The sequence below is a fragment of the Physeter macrocephalus genome, chromosome 5 (genome assembly GCF_002837175.3).
Source record: "Physeter macrocephalus isolate SW-GA chromosome 5, ASM283717v5, whole genome shotgun sequence".
NCBI classification, from domain to species: Eukaryota; Metazoa; Chordata; class Mammalia; order Artiodactyla; family Physeteridae; genus Physeter; species Physeter macrocephalus.
This window is the reverse complement of record NC_041218.1, coordinates 37,937,222-37,961,212: the sequence shown is the minus strand read 5'-3', so window position 1 is coordinate 37,961,212 and position 23,991 is coordinate 37,937,222. Positions and strand designations below refer to the sequence as shown.

The window sequence follows — 23,991 nt, the reverse complement described above, 5'->3', positions numbered from 1 at the left end:
CTAATCCAGCACAGCCTCATCAGCAGTCTCAATGTGGTATTGAGACTATGTAACAATGTTGATCTAAGTCCATCCCCCCACATTCCCACTTTTAGTAGGAGTATAGTAAATTAATCTTTTAAATTTGGGGCCTCATTAATTTACAAAATGAATTATTAGCCCAGGGGTAATTAAATAAGGGTGTCATATTCTTACTCTGAACTTTAGAGATTGATAATGGTTAAAAACACTAGACCTAGTCTTTGCAATTTTCCAAATGCATATGCTGGGGAGCCACTTTTAGAAATCAAAGAACTGACTTGTTTAGGAAGTAGACGGCCATTTTTTGGTGTAGGAACAAAATACTCTCAAGAATTTAGAAATAAAGTTACCTTCTTGGAGTTTAATTTTTAGAATAAAATCCACATATAATCAGTGAGATTGATTAGGCATTGAAATCCTGTGGAAATATATGATATCTGTCAGATCAAAAGCTTAGAGAACAGGCCTGAAAATATTATCCAGACTTGTTAAAATACGTAAGTGAGCTATAATCAAATAAATTACACTAATATATATAGAGAACAAATGTAAAGGAAATGTTTACTTTGGAAACTAGAGTATGTTTACAGTGTTTTCAGAATTAAAACAGTAAAAACAAACAAAAACACTCCACCTATCTCAATATTCCAGTTTTTATGATAGATATCAATTAGATGATCAGAGTGTGATGAGAGTAGCAACTAAACCAACTTTATCTGGGTTGAGTATATCACCAAATTACTGCTTTGTTTTCACAGTTTCAGTAGTGGTGTGATGATAGTGTGCAAAGCAGGTTGCAGGGACTTCTTTAAAGGGGAAATGATGTGTGAGGTGTTCTATAGTTCCTTACGATGGAATGCTGTAAAAGTTCTTATCAATTATTTGTTGATTTGGGCTTTTCTTCTCTCATTCAACTTAAGGGAGACAGAAACCTCAGTCTTCTTGTTTTTTCTTCAAAGCACCAGCAGCCAGCTATTTGTTTGGCAGTAATGATATATTGCAAAGTCTAGAGCTGCCTATTTTAGCATATAGGTATATTATGAATTCATGACTGGTTTCTTCCCTAGATAGAACTTTGCTACTCAAAGTGTGGTTTGTGGATGAGTGGGCTGACAACATCTGGGAACTGAGACATGCAGAATTTCAATCCTGTCTACCCCTTAGGCCAACTTTGTTAGTTCATTTACTCCAAGAAGCACACACTAAGATGGAATTTGACGTTTAAGAGATTTGTTAGGGAAGACGCCAGAGGGAAAAAGGAGAGGTAGGTCTGGCCTGTGTGAAGGAAAGAGGGAAAGGAGGGTTGTGTAGGAGCTCAGAGTACAGCACAGTTCTAAGCAAGTTTCTGGCAAGCCAGTGGGGCGTCCTCCAGCCAGTGTCCCATGTCAGTGAAGTTCCATCTCTCACAGGAATGAGTCTGCCTTGCTATTTCTGCTGCCTCCAATCATTAAATGAAAGCAGTGTGTGGAAAGCTTGGCTTCAGTACAGGTTGGATTTCAGAGCACAGCACCCAAGGCCTTCTTTGCATTATGGTCACAGCAGCCAGAGATTTGATTGGCACAGTTCCCTGGCCACCACACCTACTGAATCAGGTGCATTTCAACAAAATCTCCGGGTGATTATATGCACATTAAGCTTTGAGAAGCACTAGCCTAGAATAATAATTTGACACTTTGAGGATCTTACCCAGAGTCAATAAAATTGTTTATAATCAGCATAGGATCTCCTCAAAAACTCAGCTCTTTCGGAGTGGTATTTTTTACAGTTCATTTGAGCAGAGTTGCTGTTCAAAGTGAGAACTAGAGCAGATAATTTGTTGTTAATTTGTAACAAATGTGTGAAGCAGATTTTGAGCCAAAGCAGAATTTCCAAGATACTTTGCCTCTTTGCTGAAAGGAGCTAGATATAATTTACTTCCTTTGGCCTTTTAGAGTTCAAAGTTCTTGTAACAAAGAATTACGTATTTCTGCATCTGTTGTCTATTTACCATGTGGTAAGATGTAGATATGATTCTTGTGGTGACAGCTGGAAATAAACTGTTAGATCTTATTGAGTTTCCTCTGCTGTCCCAGTGCTTAGCATTTGAGGGGCTCTCTTTAGGACAGATACACTATAAAGTTAGCTTTGCCAAAAGGCATTGTCACCTAATTTTTGGATTTTTCCATGAGTCCAAGGTATCCACACTCTCGTATATATATGATCAAGAGACCCACAGTCCCCATGTGATCATCCTCTGAACCATTGATTCCCAGGCTTCAGTGTAGAGACTACTTTTTGGTAAAAATTACAGTTCCTCTGTCTACAATAAGGTCTTGAAATCGGTACTTTTAAAAAGCCTCCCAGGTGATGAAACTTAATTTGGAAGTCGCTGCTCTAAAGTAAAATATAAACAGAGGATTGGGGTCTATCCCATAGAAACATCCTCAGATGGAGTGGTTATAACTGACTCAGCATTCCAAATGATGCTTGTTCCTTGTTTACTAGAGAGTATCTTTACATGAAAAATTAAAAATAATTTTAAAATCCCTAATTAAAGATGAAATACTTTTATTACAGTCAATAGTATTTATTGTTATCAGAATTCAATGTAATTTTTACATCATTATTTATTAATTAGCAGTGGGCCTGTTAATACCAAGGCCCACAGGACTGAATATCTGGCTGTAATTATAGTTGGACTACTCTCAATCCTGGGCATAGAAAGTTCTCCTAAAGACAGACAGCCACAGGTGTTCCCTAAAATAGAATTTACCTAGAAACTGAGTTAAAGGTGTAACTCTAGTTGTAAGTACCTCTGGTCCATTATTCATTCTTTTATTTCTTTGTTCAACAAACACTTATCAAATACAATCTATGTTTCAGGCACTGTATTATCGATACCAGAGACCTGAAAATAAGTAATACTTAGTCCTTGACCTTGAGGAATTCACACACTACCCTGGTGGCAGAGATATACATGAAAACAATTAATTACAACAGAGATATTTGTATTGTTGAGCATGGAGAGATAGAGTAGGTCAAGCCCACAAGCAGCCGTGGGGCGAGGGTGGGGGGACAGAGTGAGGGACAGCTGGCAAACACAAAGAATGGCACAGGTGCATCGCATGAGACACCAGTTACTGCTGCCTTTGTCCACAAGCCCTGTCAGGAATATCTAAATTCTGAGCAGATCACCTGAGCTATCTAAGACTTAACTCATTATCCATCCCTCTCAGAAAACAAAAATCCTGCTTCTCTACATGTATTCCTAGATTTGGGACTGGTACCCCCATTCATATACAGTCTTTCCAGCCAGAAACCTGGGAGGCTTCCTCGTCTCCTTCTCCTTTACTCCCTGTGGCCCGCCATTAATCAGGACCTGTCAGTTTCATCTTTGTAGCCTCTTCTCTGTTCCTCTCTTCTAAGCACTGCTAACGTTGCTGCCTCAGACAAGCTCTCAAACTTGGACATCTGCAGTAGTCTCCTAACTGGTCGGTCTCCCCATCTTTAGACTTGGCCTCTTTCCAATCCATTCTCCCCATATCAGTTTAAAACAGGAGAGACCCTTCTTCCTATAGGGAAAGGTCTAAACTCCTTAGAGTTAGGTATAGGTTGAGAGTGCAAATGCTTGAGCCGAACTGCTTGGATTCAAATCCTGACTCCACCACTTACTAGCTCTCTGAAGGGCAAGTCACTTAGCCTTTCAGTGACTAAGTTTCCTCAACTGTAAAATAAGAGTAGAAATTGACTCTCTGTCATAGGATTACCATAAGGGTTAATTGAATTAATACTGTACATGTAAAGTGCTTAACAATGCCTGGCACAAAGTAAACACAGTGATGGTGGGTACTCATGGTAGGATAATAATACACAGTATTTGTGCCAAGTAAATAAAGATGACTAGGACTCACCTTGTCTTCCAGAGACTAACAGTCTGAAGGTAAACAGATTACTTCTTATGATCAATGCTGTTATAAATTTGAACACAATGCTAAATGATTATGGAATCAGGAGAAAATTGTAGAATCCTGTGATCTAAAAATGTTTTCTTCTATTAATTTTTTTTTATTTTATGGATGTATAGCAACTCAAGTTCCCAAATACAACTTAGTACCTCTCAAACCACAAGTTCCTCATACATGAAATCTGTAGATTCATGATTTTGCTCCTGTATACCCTTACAGTGACAGTAAGCAATTTGGTTCTAGTATGTGTGAACATTTAGGTCCCTTCTCTGAGGAATAATTTGAAAAAAGAGAAACTGGCGCTGAACAAACAAAAGGGAAGAGACATGAGCCACAGAAGAATAGTAGAGAGTTTGCAGTAAAGTCTCAGGAAAGAAGTCAATGGTAGAGTACCCCAGTGGTTTTGAAGGATGTGGACTACTGAGGTTTAAGAGTTGCTGGTGCAGGTGGTATGGGGGAGGCTGCAGGACACGGCAGAATGCATATAAATTTAGTATGACTTATAAGTACATATGAATTCAAAACAGCACTGAACATAGTTTAAACAAGAAACACAGTTGAGGAATTGCCTTTTGGGGTTGGAGGCAGAAAAATGTAGTGTTTGAATTTAGGCTCAAATTAGTAAGTTTAGGCCATTTACTAGGACTGTGACTTGGGGAAATTATTTAACTTTTCTAAGTCTCAATTCTCATCTGGAAGATGGAGGTTGTAATAGTACTAATCGAATAAGGTAGTTAGGATTAATTGAGAAAGTGCCCTAAAACACTTGGCTGGTAATTTACAAATAGCAAACACCTAGTAAGGTTAGTTCTTGCTATTGGTGGTGATTATTAATATAGTGTTTGCTTTCTTCAGTTAAGAAAAATGAATTTACAGATACCTCAGTCAAATTTGGGAAGAAGAATATAGTACAGTACTTGTTATTTCCTAGATGGCAGGTAATGTTACTAACGCTTATTTAGAATATGCTGTCTTTTGTTTTCCTATTCTAGGGAACGTAAAATATTATTACAGAGTTTCATAAGTATATCACTTACCTCTTTCCCCATCCTATTTTTCACATGCAGGTTTAAGTTCCTGCAGAACTTAACCTATAACTGAAAAATATATCCTGCAACTAAAGAGCTATAGAATTCCAGAACTCCTTGATTTCATTACCTAATTTAATGAATATAATAATGGGTAACATACCAGTCTTACTAATAGTGCTTCTCAAGTGCTTAAGTATTTTTAATATTCTCCCTATTGTCATGTGTACCCTGTTTTCTTCTTTCCTGGTATTTAATAATTTTAGGTAACTAAGATAAACAGTTTGATTTAGCCTACTTTATTATGAGTGATGTATTAGAGGACATCCCTTATGGGACCCCTTCCCTCTCCAGCTCACTTAGGTGACTGCTGTATCCCCATGCTCCCATAAATCCTATATGTTCTCTCTCTCTTTATCCTTTTAACTTATCTGTACCTTCAAACAAATTTCAAGCACTTAGGCCTTGATGGTAAGAATAGTGTCATGCAAAGTCAAGCAGGAAAAAACTCAGTAAGATACTCAGCTAATTTTTGTTAAGTGAGTGAATGAATGCTGCCCTCTTACATCATTTATCCAGTTCTTAGGCCATGGTCAGCAGTGTACCAGTAACTGATTCAATTAATTATTCAATTAAGAAGGCCTTTAGAAATAGGTAAAGTAAAATAAAAATAAGAGATAAAATTTAACAGTAGAATTAATAGTAACCTACTTCCAAAGACTGCTGTCTGAGAAATAGCTGTCTTTCTTTCCAAAGAAGGTCTCCTGCCCTTCCTCAGATGCCAAATACCTTATGCTAGTTACCTTGTTGCTGACTACTCAGTAGCCTGCATAAGGTGACAGGTCCAGCCTTCCACCCTAGAAGACTGAAGAGGACTCCTGACACAACTGGCTATAGTTTGAGGCCCTGAATTCAGAGCTGTAGACCTTACATACTTCAACTCTTAAGGATATTATAGGTGATGTTAGGAAAAGGAATAGTGTAGACAAGAAAAATGTTTATCATGTATGTCTAGTAATTGAGCATTCATCTCTTTGTTTGCAAGAACTTGAATTATGATACATAATTATATAATCAAATGATAGATATAAATCAACATCAAAAATTGCCACCTGGGCCACCCAGCACATGCTGTGTTAACCCAATATGAGACCTGTCTTCTTCGCACATGACAAATAATCAGAAACAGGAAAGAGTTTGCAGGTGTAACAGGAAGCAGCTTAAAAGATTGTCCTGGCATCACCTGTAGCCTCCATATATACCATTTGCCTCCCAGCGTGATGACTTTCAGCCATAGGTCACAAATGGGCCTTAGAACCTTAACCCAATGTGTTGCAGCCTTCCCCCTCCAAGTACCCCTAGATTTGCTGCCATTGGCCGGTATCCAAGAAGAAGGCTTGAACAGCTGTCCTGACAAGTGGGTTTTCCCAATTCAAGCTGGCAAATGGGGAGTTTGAGCTGCTTTGTTATACTCCCTGCCTCTGGGTTACAGAAGCTATTTAAAATGGTAATAAAGTATCCTGCTCTCTGGTACTGTGTATTTTCTTTTTTGGAATTATGTAAATATCTTTAGGATCCTTTTAATGCAGGAGGTGAGAAATCATCCTTCTAAAGAGAGTTGATTTCAGCTTTTTTTTTTCTTTTTCTTTTTGTCTCTCCCAGACAGTAAGGATTGTATCCTGGAGCCGCTTTCCTTGCCAGAAAGTCCAGGTGGCACCACCAGTTTAGAAGGTTCTCCATCTGTGCCTTGTATTTTCTGTGAAGAACATTTTCTTATAGATGAACAAGACAAACTTCTGAAGCACATGATCATTGAACATAAGACTGTCATAGCTGATGTTAAGTTGGTTGCTGATTTCCAAAGGTAAATTTTGTTTTTATCCATAAAAGAATTGTTTATTATTTCTTAAAGGAAAGGCATAACATATATAAAATTATTCCTATAGAAATATGAAAATTCATATTATCAGGTTTCACCTTAGTCTTTTTAAAACTTTGTACTTATTTGCCTTCTTGAGTGTGTAAGTTATGTTTGAAAATGTCACGTACCTTTGCATGTCCTACAAATTCTGGAAGCAGACCAACTTTCCAAAGAGTCAATAATATTCCCTTTACCACATTCCATGAAATTTTGGACATTGTTGATCTCTATCAGATTGATGTTCTTTTCGTGTTTCAGGACATATGCATTCTCCAGCTAAGTGAGTTCTTCCAGAAAGGTGAGAATAGACTTGGTAAAAGGCTACCCAAAGGGCAGTTTTGGGGGAAAGAGATACTTGGAGCCTTTTAAGCCAAAAGCTTATCATCCAAACAACTGTCAGCTTAAATGCTGTTATATGGTTGAAAACCAGGAAAATATTGAGTCTTTCAATAAGCCAGAGGGCTATAAGAGTAGACAGCAATTAAGGTCAGTGACTGAGGTACTTAGAGGAAGAGGATGAAGAGTAGATAGAGGTGAGTAGTTGAGGAACTGCCAACATTGGGCGTGTGTGAAATGTAGGAACCTGACCTATACAGCCAGGGCCCAAAGTGAGCTAATTATAGTCACTAATTCTAGACTAATTCTTGATAGTGATTGTCTAAGAGAAATGCCTTCTCTTAAGCAGATATAGTGGAGTAGTTATGTACAGGTCATTATTAGTTGAAATTTGGAATCATTTTCCATATAAACAATATCAGTGTAGTTAACTGGCTTTGTATAGTTACTGAAAGCACATATTTTGGTATATCTGGTAGGGTCCCGTTTTGAGATGTTCTGCATTGATTTCCCTACAAAATGTTAGAGTAGCCCAGATATTATAATATCCCTGCATCTAAACTCTGTATCTCCCAGACCACATTATTCTTAGCAAGCAAGTTCTTTCTTAGGATGCGTTTTGCAAGCAGCAAGCTGTATTATTAAGAGTGGACTGTGAAACCTGGAAGGCCTAGGATTGAATGCAGACTCGGTGACGTTCTTATTACCACATGGCTTCCAGCAAGCTACTTACCACTCTAAGCATCAGTTTTCTCATCTATAGAATGGGGGTACACCAGCCCTCATAATATTATTGAGCATTATATAAAACAGGGCATGTATAGCACCAGTGTCTGAGATATCTTTTATACCCAATAAATGTTAGCCAAATTTTTAATTATATTTTGATTACAAAAGATATATTTGAAGTCTTAGCTTCCTGCAACTGTAGCTTAAGATTTCAATAGGCATTTATGCTGGTCTGAAGACCTAATTATCGTTTGTAAAATTTGTTTTGAGAAATTTTCATTTAAGGTTCTAAGTACTCTAAACTTCTAGAATGGCAATTTGTTTTTAAGGACAAATAGCCACAGTGCTCAAAGGAGTAATATCAGCTATTCTCTAGCCCTTCTTGTCGTTCTCAGGTGCATAGCACCAATAATGAATGTCTGCTGTGTGCCTTCTGTGTTATGGCCCCTTATATCCACTCAGCATTGCTACTTGTGAGTAGATTTTGGGGCTGTATGGTTAGGGGGCAGAGACAGAATAGGGAAGGAGAGTTATATGAACAATATATGCCACCAACTACTGGAATAAACTAATTCTTACATGCTTTCAGAGGAAACACTCTGTGCTTCTCTTCTCATTCATTATTCTTTATTTTCAATTAAAATTTGTATGTGTGTATATATGTATATACACGTGTGTGTTTTGGGAGTATTCTGGGAGTTTTCTCTTATATGATACCTAGTTATAGGTGGTCAGATCTGTCGATTTTGTTTTAGACACTTCTTAGGCTAGAGAGCTTTGAATTCTTTTCTTATTCAAATAACCATTGACAGGACTATCAAATGAGTTATTCTTTTATAAATTTTGTATCACTTGGCTTTTCTTTGATGTAAAACTTTTTTTTTTTTTTTACTCTTTTTTACCACATAAATGCAAATTCTCCCTCAGGAATTTTAGAAAAATATGATGATCAACCAGTGATAATTGAGTAATGTTAAGATTTCCTTTCTCTTCTTCTAAAATCTGTGAGAAATGTCTGAATCAGTTCGTATTTTATCCTTTGTACTTATGTATGATGGCTAAGTGGCTATATTTGTACTAATCAATCTCTCTTTTATCATTGTTGTCAATCTCATCTGTATGTGGGCAGGAAAATCAAATTATTTACTAGGTCTCAGGGCTTAGGAGTTAATAATTAAATATTGAGATCAATCACACTATAAATGCAGTTATGTAATAAAATGGATGCTTTAATTAAAAAGAAAAAGATGCATGTCTGATATAAGTGCTTTCTAAATAAAGTGTGTAGTTAACTTGTACTTTAAATTTGGAAACCTAGATTTTCCTTGTCAACTCTCCTCCTAATTAAATACAAGTTTCACCCTCAGGAAGTAAAAATGTGATTAATTCACACTGACCAGCAATGGATATTACTAAACTTTGTTGTTTTTAAATACCATTTAATATATTAACAATGTTGTGTTAGTTTCAGGTGTACAGCAAAGAGTTTCAGTTATACATATACAAGTATCTATTCTTTTTCAAATTCTTTTCCCATTTAGGTTCCACAAGGACCTACTGTATATAGCACAGGGAATCTGCTCAATATTATGTAACAACCTATGTGACTTTTTCTTAGCAGTTATTGAGGGGAGGGAGGGATAGCGAGAAGTTCAATTGGCATGAGTTAATTCACTCAGAACTTCTTTATAGGTTGAATAATTCTTATATATATATAAAACTTCTCAGACAGGAGTTGTTGCTTCCGAGTACAATAAGTAATAAAGACGATAAATAATAGATAAGAGATGGACTTACCTTACAAAGGACACCTTTGTAAGAAATAAGCTCTAAAGTTTCCGTTTAAATATATTTAACATTTTCTTTATTGGAACAAAGTAACAGTAAAATTTTCTCAGAGAAAATAAAACAAAAACAAAAGTAAAAGTCTCTCCTTTGAGCCGTTTATTAACATAGTTATTTATACTGAGCTACTTGCTAGCTTTATTCAGTAGATAAAATTTTTCCAGAAGAAAAATGTTAACTCCTTAATTCTTGCCCCTTTCTATGTTAGAGTCCACTCATTCAGTGCTACTTAATTAACGACTATATCTCAAATCTTTATGCTTCTGTCAATAAGCACACCAGTTACAATGGGGAGCTGTGCAGGCAAGATGATATTACTATAAGGATTTCTTGTGAGATGTGATTAAAGTTCTTTTAAAAGAAAGTATTTGCTGATGACCTAATAATTACTTTTATGGCTTTTTAATAAAATATGAAATGCTGTGATAACTGTCCTCCAAATAAAGGGTTCATACCACATATTATTTCTTGGCTTCCTTTATATATTGAGTGGTTGCTTTAAACAAACTAAAGAAGTAGGAAAAAATGAAGAAGTACTAAATGATTTCTTAACATGGAACAATAAATTTTAGTGGGTGGGAAAAAATGCTACCAGTGCATGTATTGAACATCTGCTATCTTTAAGACATCTCTCAATTGAATACAATTTATCTGAATGCTTTTACCAACCACAGGGAAATGGCTGTATTGATACCTCTTAATTTTAATTATAAACTTAAAAAGTACTATTATGTGATAACTAGGATACATCTTAAATTTAGACTTAGGTCAAAAGTTTGTTGCAATTCAGATCTATTTATATAGTATACCACAATAAGATATGATACGTAATTGTGTATGTTTAAGTTATATGGTAGTTTATGGTTGTATTTTGCTTTGTAACATGATTCTTTTTCCCTTTGATGTTATTGTCACCCCGCCTTTGGTCAGGAGGAGACCACTCAGATGACACCTTTGTGCCTATTGGACTGGCCTGTTACCTGCTTTATCCTTCTTCCCCCAGAAGCTACCTAACAACATCTCAGAGATGCTCTTAGAGATGGTATCTGAAAAACATCCTTTCCAGAATTCATGACCACTTGTTCATGGAGCAATAAAATAGCTTTTAACCAATGTAAAGACTACCAGACATGAGCATATAACAGTATCTTCTCTCTCTTCATCCCATTGGACGCCTTTAACTATTTGAAGAGGGTAACTGAGGTTCTGTCAGAAATCAAAATCAAACCCATGATTTTAAGTCAGCCGAGGTTAGTAATCACTTGTGCCTACCACACTGAGATAAACTGTGATACAAAACAAGTACGTGATGTGAACCTTCTCTTCAAAGATCAAGGAGAATAGGACCCAACATGGGAGTCCTTAGAGACTTAAGAGCCATTGACTTTTGGAATCAGGACATCAGAGGAATCACTGCCTCTGTAGGCACGGTACCTTTTGCCTAGTCAAGCAGTTCCAATTCAACAGCCCCAAACAGCTGGTGTCAACTTTCAGTACTTGGGCAGGAAGTTAGGAGCAGTTCAGACCAAGAGCTGCTTTTAGGTAATATGCTTTTCAGAAAGGGAAGACCTTCCCTCTCCCTTCAGACTTCATGTCTGTACTTCAGTTTTGCCATGTCAAAAAGCATTCTCCTTGGTCTCTAAGGAAGAAAATTCTTCAAGTATCCATTACAACTGTAATTCTAGAGGCTTTCTCCTGTTTCTGCCTTTTTCTGAAATTCTTGTGTAGATGGGTCCTCACGTGACATGAGAGGCATTGTGTTGTAGAAGACTTGAGTTTGGATTTGGGGACAACAGATCCAATTCTCATCCCAATTCTAACATTCTAACTGTGTGACCTTGGGCAGGTAGGGCCTCAGTAGTGGTAGCTGCTAATAATTGATCTCCTTATGATCATCATCATCATCACTCTGCTCTTCCCCACCTCAGCCACTTGTGTGTGCCGTCTGACACTACTAATATAACTGTTTTAACTTGCTCATTAAATGTTAATGAAACATTATCATTGTTGTTTTTGTTGCTCTTTTAGATACCAGTATTCCTCTGGAATAAACAGATTCTTTACTACTTTAATCTTATCTAAATATGTTACTTTTTCTTATAATAATAACTTTCATTTATTAAACACCCAGCATGGTGGACACTGCTTTACATGTGTTATCCTGTTTAATTATCAACAATCCATTTTGCAAATGAGTAAGCTGAGTGTCAGAAAGGTTAAAAAATCTTTTAATTCAGGTTCATATCTCTGAATGCCAAGTCCCTGCTCCTCTCTTCCCTGTTGCCTGCAGGGCTGGTGGAGTCAGTTAATAAAACATCAACCACAAGGGTTGGACCATAATCTTAATTTAAAAAGCACAACTACTTCTAGCTCAAGATCTGTGCAGATAAGCGACTCTTATTGTGTTGACTCTGTTACAGATTTAGTCAATGACAATTCAAAGGACAGTCTGGTCACTAGTATCTGCTCTTACCTGGTCATCTGCTTCATGTAGTTATTATCACTGCCTTTTAACGAACTGTAGGCTCATAGTGGAAATAATATTATAAAGGGCTGACAACAACTATTCTGTTTTCTCCAGAGGGTGGCACCCACACAGCCTTCAGTGGAGTAGTAATCAAGAGTGATGAACCTCTCCTTGGTGTATTCTACGGGTAGCCATGAGGAAACTCCAGATAAAACTTGACTCCCTTTTCTTTCTGTTTCCCCTGGAGGGGAAAGAAAAGCAACTAGTGGGGAATGGAAAAGAGGAGAATAAGAGTAACTGTGTAAGATAACTGGGGAGTGGAGGGTGCTGAAGCTGGCCAGGATGGCAAAGGGAATAACATGTCAGCCTTTTGTAGGTGCTTTTCCTCTTTTTGTGTACTCTGATGGGCCTGAAATGCCTTCTGCTCTGATACTTCTAATGTGGGAGCCAGGGAGCTAGACGTAGGGTCATGGTTCATCATTTATAGTATTTATGATTTGAGGCTGAGCTGGAGCCTAAGATACATCATTTTCAGATCTCTTAAAATAAGGTCTAGCACTGTTTTATAAGGAAAGAGTTCTACCCCTTCTTACCCATCCAGGTTGACAGCATACATGAGAAGGAAGAACTAAATCATGTGGTTCTATTGTTACACATTATTCTTTTACTTCTTTTTTTATTTTATAAATTTATTTATTTTTGGTTGCATCGGGTCTTTGCTGCTGCGCGCGGGTTTTCTCTAGTTGCGGCGAGTGGGGGCTACTCTTGGTTGCGGTGCACGGGCTTCTCATTGCGGTGGCTTCTCTTTTTGCGGAGCACGAGCTTTAGGCGCGCGGGCTTCAGTAGTTGTCGCACGCGGGCTCAGTAGTTGTGGCTCACGGGCTTAGTTGCTCCGCAGCATGTGGGATCTTCCCAGACCAGGGCTCGGACCCGTGTCCCCTGCATTGGCCCGCGGATTCTTTACCACTGCACCACCAGAGAAGCCCATCTTTTACTTCTTTTACTTATATATTCTATATTCAGTGTTGTCATCCATTTATATTTTATATTAGCTCATGTCACGTTTCTCTCTTTCTCTCAGACCTCTCTTCCGGCACATTTTTTTTTCCTAATGTATAATGAATGCCCTTTCTATAGAGCACCATGGGTTGGGAAAATAAGAAAAAGGGAGATTAAAAAGGAGTCAAAATAATGGGAGCTGGAGGCTACTTAGAGAACCTTACAGGAATCTTCAAATGCTCTTCTACCTCTTTAAAACATTTAGTGTGGACCTACTATGTGCAGAACACAGGTGCTATATCAAGCCATTTAAATATACTCTTTCTGTGTGCTTTGTCTGTTTAACTAAGTTCCATCTCTGGTGCAGGTTTTGATCCTTAGTTGTAAGTTTCCTTTTTTATCCATCAGCATGTAGCCTGATAAATGGTCAACTATAGAGTCAACCTTTCCATTTCCTTTTTCCCCCTTGAAGCAGATCACATTCTCTTCTTCTTCTTTGATAAATGAGATTGTAATTGTCAATATAAATCTTGTTAGATAAATGAAAAGATGAACAGCTTGTTGAATCCTGTCATCTTACTCCTTCTTTCATCAAATAATGCAGGTCTGGGTGTTATGCTTTGCTTTTACATTTAGCCAGTGTCCTTCTTCTAACTCAGCTCATTAGATACAGGAATTGCAAGCTTGGCTGTTTTTCTAAAAGCTAAATTTCAGACACAGTGTGGACGTATGGAATTGTTCTATCTTGTTATATAGATATTGAATTTAGACTGACTTCTCATTGCATTATCATCATCTGTTCTTTTGATATGTAAGATAACCACCTAACTTTCATTTATTGGAAAATGTGTGATAAAGCCTATTTAATCATTGTTGCATTTTAAATTCATATAAACTTAGGTGTGATTTCAAAAAAACTTCATTATCACATAAAAATAATTCATTTTAATTTTCCCCTATGTCTGTTTATTGAATTTGGGGATGGTAAAATTTAATCATTTTCATGCCTTTACAGGGTAATGTCATTTCATTAAATATTTATTTCATATTTCTACAATGCTCTACTGCCTTTCTATATACAAATTTTCTAGCTAGCAGTTTTCAGTCAACATTTGATTTATTGCTTTAGGGTAATTAAATGTTCTTATAAAATCCTTTCATTCTAAAGTAAGTAGCGTATTGAGTCTTCTCACCATTCTTTCTTTTTGATTGTTCTAAGGTACATTTCATATTGGAGGAAAAGGTTCACTGAACAGCCCATTACAGATTTTTGTAGTGTGATAAGAATCAATTCCACAGCTCCATTTGGTAAGTGTACATCTTGACTACCATCTTTTCCCTGCAATCCAAAAATTCAAAGGAATAATCTTTCTTAAATTATAATTCTCTAAAATAATAGCTAAAATTAAATTTCTCTGTTCATGTTGTATAACTTCAGTAAAGCTAAAATAGAACTATATACCAGAAGAGAGATTGTCATAGACATAGATAGATATATTTCTCTTAAGAAACATAAATTTTTTTTGAAAAAGTGATAAATATCATTTCTTATTTATTTTCCTGATCTCTCAACAGAAGAACAAGACAATTATTTTTTGCTGTGTGATGTTTTACCAGAAGATAGAATACTTAGAGAAGAACTTCAGAAGCAGAGACTGGTAATAAGAGTTTTGTTTTTTTGTTGTTGTTGTTGTTGTTTTGTGGTACGCGGGCCTCTCACTGTTGTGGCCTCTCCCGTTGTGGAGCACAGGCTCCGGACGCACAGGCTCAGCGGCCATGGCTCACGGGCCTAGCCACTCCGCGGCATGTGGGATCTTCCCGGACCGGGGCATGAACCCGTATCCCCTGCATCGGCAGGCGGACTCTCAACCACTGCGCCACCAGGGAAGCCCTAAGAGTTATTTTAAAGAATGAGCAGTGTGTTAGAAACACATACAAAATCATTTTTGTTATTGCCCTATTTTGTTTGTTTTTATTCTGGAAACTTTCAAGCATACACAAAAGAGGAGATAATACATAAAGATCTTAAAACAGAAAAGGTAGACACTTGATTGAAGATTAAAGCATTTCATGTTAAAAATGCAGAGAGAATTTTTGGCTTTGTTTTGTTTCCTGGATTATCTCTAAAATAACAACAGAGCTTACACATTTTAGTGTAATTTTAGCTGCCTGACACATGCTAGGGTTCAGCAATCGTGGAAGAATGCCCTCAGCTAAAATTGAGTTGAATTGATTAACTTTTTTTCTCCCTCTGGAATGTGCTATGCACTAGCACTTCTTTTGTTCCCCTTTATGAATTAAGCATATAGTTTGATCATAATAATCTTTCTCATTTTCAGCCTTAATGATAAGGAAGCTGACTTGAAAATCTCAGCATCTTTAGTCTTTTAAAAAGATAACAGGATATACAGGTGTGAAAATTTTCATTTTCCAAAGTTGAACAGAAATTGGTTAATTTTTTGAAGTTACTAATTTTATTTAAGAGTATCCAGTTTTCCACTATTGGTCACTAAATCTCAACTATTACTTGAAAATGACTTGCTCTTCCTTTAGTGGTTACTTGTAAGTGTTCCCTGTATCTTTGGACTTGGCTAGATATGTTGTGAAAAAAAGCTATGATTTCAGTGTTTCTGCTAAATCCTCAAGAGATCTAGGAGGAAAATAAATCCTGTCTACCAAAGTCATAAGATTTGAGAAAGTCCCCTGAAGCACATTATATTATGTAAACATGAGATTATGTTGTTGGATACTGATTTATGTAAGAAAAAGTGTGCTTTTCCTATAGCAACAAACCCAGTGAAGAAACAGGACTTCCTGAGTTTCTCTTCTTTCCCTATTGTAATATCTAAGAAATCTGCAGAATAAGGATAAATTGACTGTAAAATTTTATGGATTTTGTTTGGTAGTACTTATTCATAATTTTTTATTTCCAAGAGTTTTTTCACTCTTACTCACAGTGGTCTTAATCAAAAATGATCAAACTGACATAATCCTAGTACCCCTATGTATTTCTTTATAAGAACTCAAACTGTAACACAGCAGCCATTACTGTTACTCAACACACAGAATCTTTATTTTATGTCTGTAGACAGGCTCAAGTCCCTAGAAATATCTACATCTATAAAACTTAGATAACCTTTTTTTTTTTTTTTTTTTTGTGGTACGCAGGCCTCTCACTGTTGTGGCCTCTCCCGTTGCGGAGCACAGGCTCCGGACGCGCAGACTCAGCGGCCTTGGCTCACGGGCCCATCCGCTCCGCGGCATGTGGGATCTTGGCATGTGGGATCTTCCCGGACCGGGGCACGAACCCATGTCCCCTGCATCAGCAGGCGGACTCTCAACCACTGCGCCACCAGGGAAGCCCCTAGATAACCTTTTAAGATTCTGAAACCAACTCCAACATGTGGGTTCTTTTCCCACACCGCCATGTAATTCTCTGACACCAGCTGCATGTTCTACAATTCAATGCAGTCCTGACACTGTCTACTCAAAGATAGCATCAGATCCCACAGGTAAGGGCTCAGTCCCACAAGACTGCCATCCACTTCATATACCAATTGCAAATCCAGGTTGTCACCTGTACTTCTGACCAACTGGCTGTGGACCCCTGTAAAGGGGTTCTCATGACCCTCCTTCCTTGGGTTTGATCAATTTGCTAGAGTGGTTCACAGAACTCAGGACTAGTTTACTCACTAGATTACTGGTTTATTACAAAGGATATTAATGAATGTGAATCAACAGCCAGATGAAAAAATACATAGAGTGAGATCCTGAACAAAGAAGCTCTGTCCCCATGGATTTTGAAGCCCACCAAGGCAGCATGTAGATGAAGTTCAGAGAGCTTCATCAACCTGGAAACTCTCTGAACCATGTCCTTTTTATGGGTTTTTATGGAAACCTCATTACTTAGTCATGATTGATCAAATCATTGACCATTGAGGGGAATGAAAGTTCCACCCCTCAAAATGACATGGTTGGCCCTCATCCTTAGGTTACCTAGTTCTCTCCGAAAGTCAGCTCGTTAACATAACAAGAAACACATTTATAGCTCTCAACACTTAGTAATTCCCTGGATTTTAGGAGCTAAGTGCCAGGAATGGGGGCTAAAGCCAAATATACATTTCTTATGACAAATCACAACATCCCATCTTTTTACCAACTTTATACTTTGTCAAAGTAGTAGATTTGATGAAAGTGAGTGTTATGGCAGCTTAAAAGAAACAAAATATGGTGAAATTGCGGTCAGTGTATACATACATTCATATTCATTGAATTCCTACTTAACTAGATGATCATACAAAGAAGCACAAGGCATGGTTCATGTCATAAAAGAGTGTACATTATAGAGAAAAAACGTAAATATGTGTTCTTGGGAATGGAGATAATGATAGAATGTAGGGCTTGTGAAGATTAAGTGAGATAATGCATGTGATATACTTACAATAGTATCTGCTATGTAGAAAGCACTCAATAAATGTTGCCAGTAATACAAATAACAATATATTGTGTCTTAACAGTGAGATGGATTTGGGTATTTGGAGAGTTGTAGAAAAGGGAGGAAAATACATATGGATCTGTATGTTCAAGGTATATTCAGGAAAGTTAAGTCTGATCTGAAAGATTTTTGGAGGAGTGTGAGATAGGTTTGAAGAGGTAAGATGAAGCTGAATCATGGAAATCCTTTGGTGCCAGGATTGACTTTCTAATGAGAAAGACCCATTGATGTCTCTTCCTTGCCCATGAGAGTGAAATGAAGAAAAGATGGTAAATGTAGCTGTATAAAAATTCATTTAAAGCTGGCAAGTTCTGACTGCAGACCAACTTGGAGATGTGAAAAGAAACTAACAATTACTGAGTGCCAGCCATATGCCATGCCTTTGCATTAGATCCTTGCTTCATAGCAACCCTGTGAGATAGCTATTAAATGCTGTTCTACTGATGAGGAAACTGTGGCATAGAAAGATGATTTTGCCCAGGAGTACTTAGTGAATGAGAAGCAAAGCTGAGGCTTTAAGCTAAGTGGTGTGCCTAATACCTGCCTTTTTAAGCCATGCCACGCCATGCGAGTCTAGTAGTTATTTACTCTGCTTCCCACAACTCTTGTACTCTTTTTTATTGTAGGCTCTGATAGTTGCTCTGTCCTGGATGCTCATTATCTTATAGGTCTGTGTAGGGAGGGGATTCAGGCTAGGATTGGACTTCCAGGAAAACAGAGGAGGCTTACAATAGGCTACCACTGGGAATGGTGGCTAGAAGATCAACAAAAAGAAAAGATTTGCCAAATAACAGGAAGACAGGCTGAATTTGCAGTCAGACATTTCATTGTAATTTTATGCTCTGTAGTGTGGAAGCAGGAGGTTGGTGTGGGTGACCTTCCTTTGGGAGTTGGCAATGACGACAGGATGTCTCTCTTTTATATACAACGAGCTCTACAAGTCAGTAACAGACATTTCCAGAAAGAAGTCCAAATGATCAAATGAACCAGTCTTTAACAAAAGTAATAACACACCTTTTTTCTTCTATCAAGTTAACAAGATTTGAGAGCAATGACACTAAATGGTGGCAAGAATATTAAAAGACAAGCACTTTTTCAGCCACTTAAAAGAGTGTGAATTGGTACACCATTCCTGAAAGGCACTTAAATGTAGTTTAAACCATTTAAATTGCTTCATGGTAATGGATATATAATCCAGTCTGTGTTTTTCAATGAACTCAGCTCAGTGTCAGTAGGATCTCAAGTCCATGAGAGAGGCCCCTCAAACTAGAGTGGCATTTGCTCTCCTGATTTGCATTAGTGATGACTTGCATAGGTATCGTTCATATGTACTCTCATTTGGAACTGTAGGGAATTCCCGGGCGGTCCAGTGGTGAGGACTCTGTGCTTCCACTGCAGGGGGCACAGGTTCGATCCCTGGTAGAGGAACTGAGATCCCACAAGCCATGTGGCATGGCCAAAAAAATTTTTTTAATAAAAAAATCATTTGGAACTCTAAATAAAGGATTTAGTGTAAATACCTTTGTATGATTTGCTGTTAATTCAAAATTTCTTTGAAGTAGGAATTATGTCTTATATTTTAAAATCCTTCATTAGCACTCACTGTATTGCTGAGTTCACATTGGTGATTTTTCCAAGCCCCATTTTTTTGGAAAAAAAAAAATCTGTTTCTGTGTGAGTGGCTGGAGGCATATAGAATCTAAATGATCCACTTTTTCCATTTTTTTTTTAGACCTCACTGGTTCCTTGTGACATTTATGAGATTTGTCTGAGTTCCCAGTTTTCTTTTTGAAGAGCTTGATTCCTACTTGACACTTTTTGAAATTTTTCATCTGTACTCTGAAGGTGGAACTACAGAATTAGGAAAGATTCTTGAGGGTTTGAATAGCTTGTATACATACCTTCCTCCCTTTTAGCTTCCTTCTTTAAAAATATTCCCTTGATCCCATCATTCTACCTTAATCTCCTCCAGTGGTTCTTTTCCCTCTTTTCTTTTCTTTTTTTTTTTTTTGCGGTAGGCGGGCCTCTCCCGTTGTGGAGCACAGGCTCCGGACGAGCAGGCTCAGCGGCCATGGCTCACGGGCCCAGCCGCTCCGCGGCATGTGGGATCTTCCCGGACCGGGGCACGAACCCGCGTCCCCTGCATCGGCAGGCGGACTCTCAACCACTGCGCCACCAGGGAAGCCCCCTCTTTTCTTTTAAATGGGTAAGTTTTCCAAGGTCCCCCATCCAGGGGATGCACTTTCATCAATACCACTGCTATGCTGATGGCTTAAATTTTGGTCCTGGCACACAATAGGCAGTCAGAGTAAATATCCATTGATTGGTTCATCTCCAGCTTTATTCCTGGCTTACCTCTAAACTTCAGTTCTAACTTGCATTATGTTGAACTTTTCCATATGAATTTTCAATCAACACCTTAATTTTAATGTGCCTAAAACTGAACTTATTTTTTTCTCTACCAAAATTTGTAGTTTGCTTGTTTCCCTTTTCTTATATAATAGTACCACCATTCCCCTGGTCACTCAGTTTGGAAATTTCTGGAATCATCTTTAACTCATCCCCATACCTAAGTCATTTGTCAAGTCCTGTCAGTTCCACCTTTGAGTCCCATATACATCCTTTTCTTTGCACTCCTAGTGCCTTTTACCTTGTACGTGGAATCACTTCTCTAATCAATTGGCATTGCCTCCAGAATTTTAATATTAAAATACATAGCAGATCATTTCATTCTCCTAAAACCTGCAGTGGTCTTTTTCATGTACATATTCTTAAGCTTTTCTGGGCTCAAACTACATTTCCAGTATCTTTCCCCATTTCTTCTTTCAGTTACCCAGGGTCCAGTTTATTCATTTATTTAATAAATATTTATCTTGCCCCAGACACTGTTCTAAATTCTGTTGATATAGCAGTGGATGAAATAAGCCACAGCTCCTGCCCATCTAGAGATTGCACTCTAGTGAAAACACTACTTGTCTCACAGTTACTCTCATGTTAGGTGGTTTCAGGAATCTGCTTCATCAATCAGGAATGCCAGCCCCACCTGTGTAAATAACATATGCCTCAAGACATTGTTCAAATACCATACTTTCCACAAAAGCTTCCTGATGCCACCAATCAGAATTAATAACCTCTTCTAAGCTCTATTAATACAGTATTTTACTTGGCTTTTCAATTATAGTTAGTTGTTTAAAAATCTTTCTTTCTTACTGGATTAGATGCCTCTTAATGGCTGGGACTATCATGTTCAGTTTCGTATCTTCTCTGAGGCTTGTTCATAAAGTATTAACTTAAATTTGATCCTGAAGTATTTGTGTGGCATTTCTATAGAGCCATATAGTCAGATCTCCCTCATTTAAAGAAGAGAGGTGAAATAACCTAGGCAGACATCTTTAACACGGGTTACACTTTTCACTTCATCATAAAAAAATACTAGTTTTTACATTTGCCTACTGTAGAAGATAAATGGCAGTCGTAAGCTCCCAGAGCAAGATATAACTTTTAATTAAACTGGGACGAGGGGAAACATCCATTTAGCTGCATCAAAGTGGGTTTTTTTAATCACTATTATAAATGTCAGCTTGAGAGGTCATTCATGACAGCTATAAATATTTTATGAAAATTTTAACCTATATAACAATTTGATCCTCTGGAGAGAAACAGTGGGGGTTTTTTTGGTTTTTTTTTTTAATGCTACTTCATATATCCCACCTCCCCCGACAGTAAAACAACAAAATGAAATTACGTATCTCCCACGAAGAAGATTATTCTCCCTTGTGCCACTTTTCTGTATAGATTTCAGAGATTTTTAATAAAGGAACAAATTATATCAGTGACTTATAAAGTGTAATGTTATACCTTTCCTGCATAATTCCTAGCTTTGTAGCACAAATTTTCTAATTGCACCTACGGTAACTTTCCCAAATATAAGATGATGTTTCCCATTGAATGTAACGTTATTATTAACAGTGCAACAAAGATCAAATTAGCTAGAGTGACCACTGAGTAATATTAACCTTCAGATTAATTAATGTTTTCATTTAGGAAACAAATGTAAACCCAGTCTGAAACAATACTAAACTGAATCCTAAGGTTTACCACTTTGAACTTCTTCAACAAGAACTTAAATTTTGCATGGCAGTTTTTATATACATTGGCTCTGTGAGATCACTAAGGCAATATCATTATCTCTGTTTAGATGGAAAAACAAGTTTGAAGATATTAGGAGATATGCTCAAGGCCACAGTTATATAATGTATTAAATAGGAAGGGAGGATCTCAAACTCCTGTTTTCCAACTCTAAGCACCATTCTCTATCAGAATTCTTTATCAAATTGGATCTTCTTTTCTATAAGCAAATGTGACATTTTCAAAATAGTCAATTTTTAGAATTAATAAAAATGGATGAACAGGACATAAATACGTATGTAAACAAATAATAATATTCTGTTTCCATTGCTAAGAATTTTTTTCATCTACTTTATTAGGTCAGTCATAGATAGGAATTTCTTATTCCTTTGGGCTTAAGCTGCTTATATTTTCTTTTAACACTTGAAGATAGTGTGTTTTTGGAGTTGCCTCTATCTTTAGAGGAAACATAGGGCTATACCTGAGCTTGAGTTTAGCCAGTAAAATACTTCCTCAGACAGGTAATACTATACTGATCCATGCCATGCTGATAGCTTCTCTTTTCTTCAGTGTAAATTATTTTTCAGTCTCCCATCGCCACCTTTCCATTTTTAAAAGTCCTCTTCTTGCCTAGGCTGGATTCCCTTTTATCTTTAATACAAATAGAAATAAGGCTTTTCTAGCTCTCATGTGTTTAACTCTTGCATTTTTTTGTTCTGTGTTTCAACTTTTCTTTTTTTCATTGTGATGACCTATCCATGTAAATGATATATCTATATAATTTTTTTCTCCACTAGCTAATTTTTTAAAGATGTTCTGTCTATTCTGTTTCTTCCTTACTCTTCAAAAGCCACCTCACGGAGATTCAAAGTTGGAGAAATATACTGACTGTGTATCCTATGTAGCAAGCAGATGGTTATTGCCTTTATCATTGCAGTTTCAAAAAAGGTAGGATGTACTGATATCTTTCAAAAAGGTGAGATATTAGATCAAATCTCATGGATTTAGGGGAGTATATCATCATCCAGTTAAGAAATTTCTCTCTGGCTTTTTTGTTTTACTGTTTTTCTTTAGTCATTGACATGTGTTTTCTTACTCATTTAAGATGTCTTGATATTGCCATAAACTTAAGTTTCCCTCATCTCAAAATGCTGAGAACACTGGGTTTTATTTTATTTTAAGAAACTGTATTGCATCATTGATAATCCTTGTTTTAATACAGTTATTCCTGCCTCTACATGCAGCTCATCCTCATGTTTCTTTGCCCTACTCCCAATCTTTCTCCCGAGAACTTGGAGGAAACCTGTGGAAAAGAGCTGGATCCTTTTGTGTCCAAGGCTCCCAGGGACTTAGCCTTTAAAACTTCTTTAAAATTTCAGCTATTTTCTTCCTACTTGCCCTTTTCATCTCATGCTCTGCCAAAGGTGAAATAGTTCTTGAGTCCCTGCCTCTCTTCAGAGAGCTTGTCACCTTTTGGAATTCAATTTGTCTTTTTGCCCTTTTTTTTTTTTTTTAAGATTTATTTTTATTTATTTATTTAGGCTGCACCGGGTCTTAGTTGTGACACGCAGGATCTTCTTTGCAGCATGCAGGATCTTTTAGTTGCGGCATGCATGCAGGACTCTAGTTCCCTGACCAGGGATCGAACGCGGGGCCCCGTGCGTTGGGAGCACAAAGTCTTACCCACTGGACCACCAGGGAAGTCCCTTGTCTGGTTACCTTTTGAGTTCAGCTTTTTGGAGTCAAAATAAGTTGTGTGGGGCTTCCCTGGTGGCACAGTGGTTAAGAATCCACCTGCCAGTGCAGGGGACATGGGTTCAGGCCCTGGTCCGGGAAGATCCCACATGCCGCAGAGCAACTAAGCCCATGCGCCACAACTGCTGAGCCTGCATTCTAGAGCCTGCGAGCCACAACTATTGAACCCATGTGCCACAACTACTGAGCCCATGTGACACAACTACTGAAGCCCACGCGCCTTCAGCCCATGCTCCACAACAAGAGAAGCCACCGCAATGAGAAGCCCGCATTCCACAACGAAGAGTAGCCCCCGCTTACCGCAACTAGAGAAAGCCCTTACG

At 37.6% G+C, this 23,991-nt stretch overlaps 1 protein-coding gene across 9 annotated transcripts in view; it reads left to right on the top strand.

Annotated features, from left to right (window-relative positions):
• ZNF277 (zinc finger protein 277) overlaps positions 1–23,991 on the top strand; it is a 132,103-nt gene that overhangs the window by 55,101 nt on the left and 53,011 nt on the right. For 8 of the 9 annotated variants that reach the window (XR_008617340.1, XM_028489860.2, XM_028489861.2 and 5 more), the window contains 3 exons: positions 6,656–6,857; positions 14,510–14,598; positions 14,866–14,948. Coding sequence is in view for 8 of the 9 variants with exons in the window: in XM_028489860.2 (XP_028345661.2) it covers positions 6,656–6,857; positions 14,510–14,598; positions 14,866–14,948 (374 nt within the window). In the remaining variant the exon portion in view is untranslated. The remainder of the gene's footprint in view (positions 1–6,655; positions 6,858–14,509; positions 14,599–14,865; positions 14,949–23,991) is intronic. The other variant, XM_028489862.2, reaches the window with a different exon arrangement.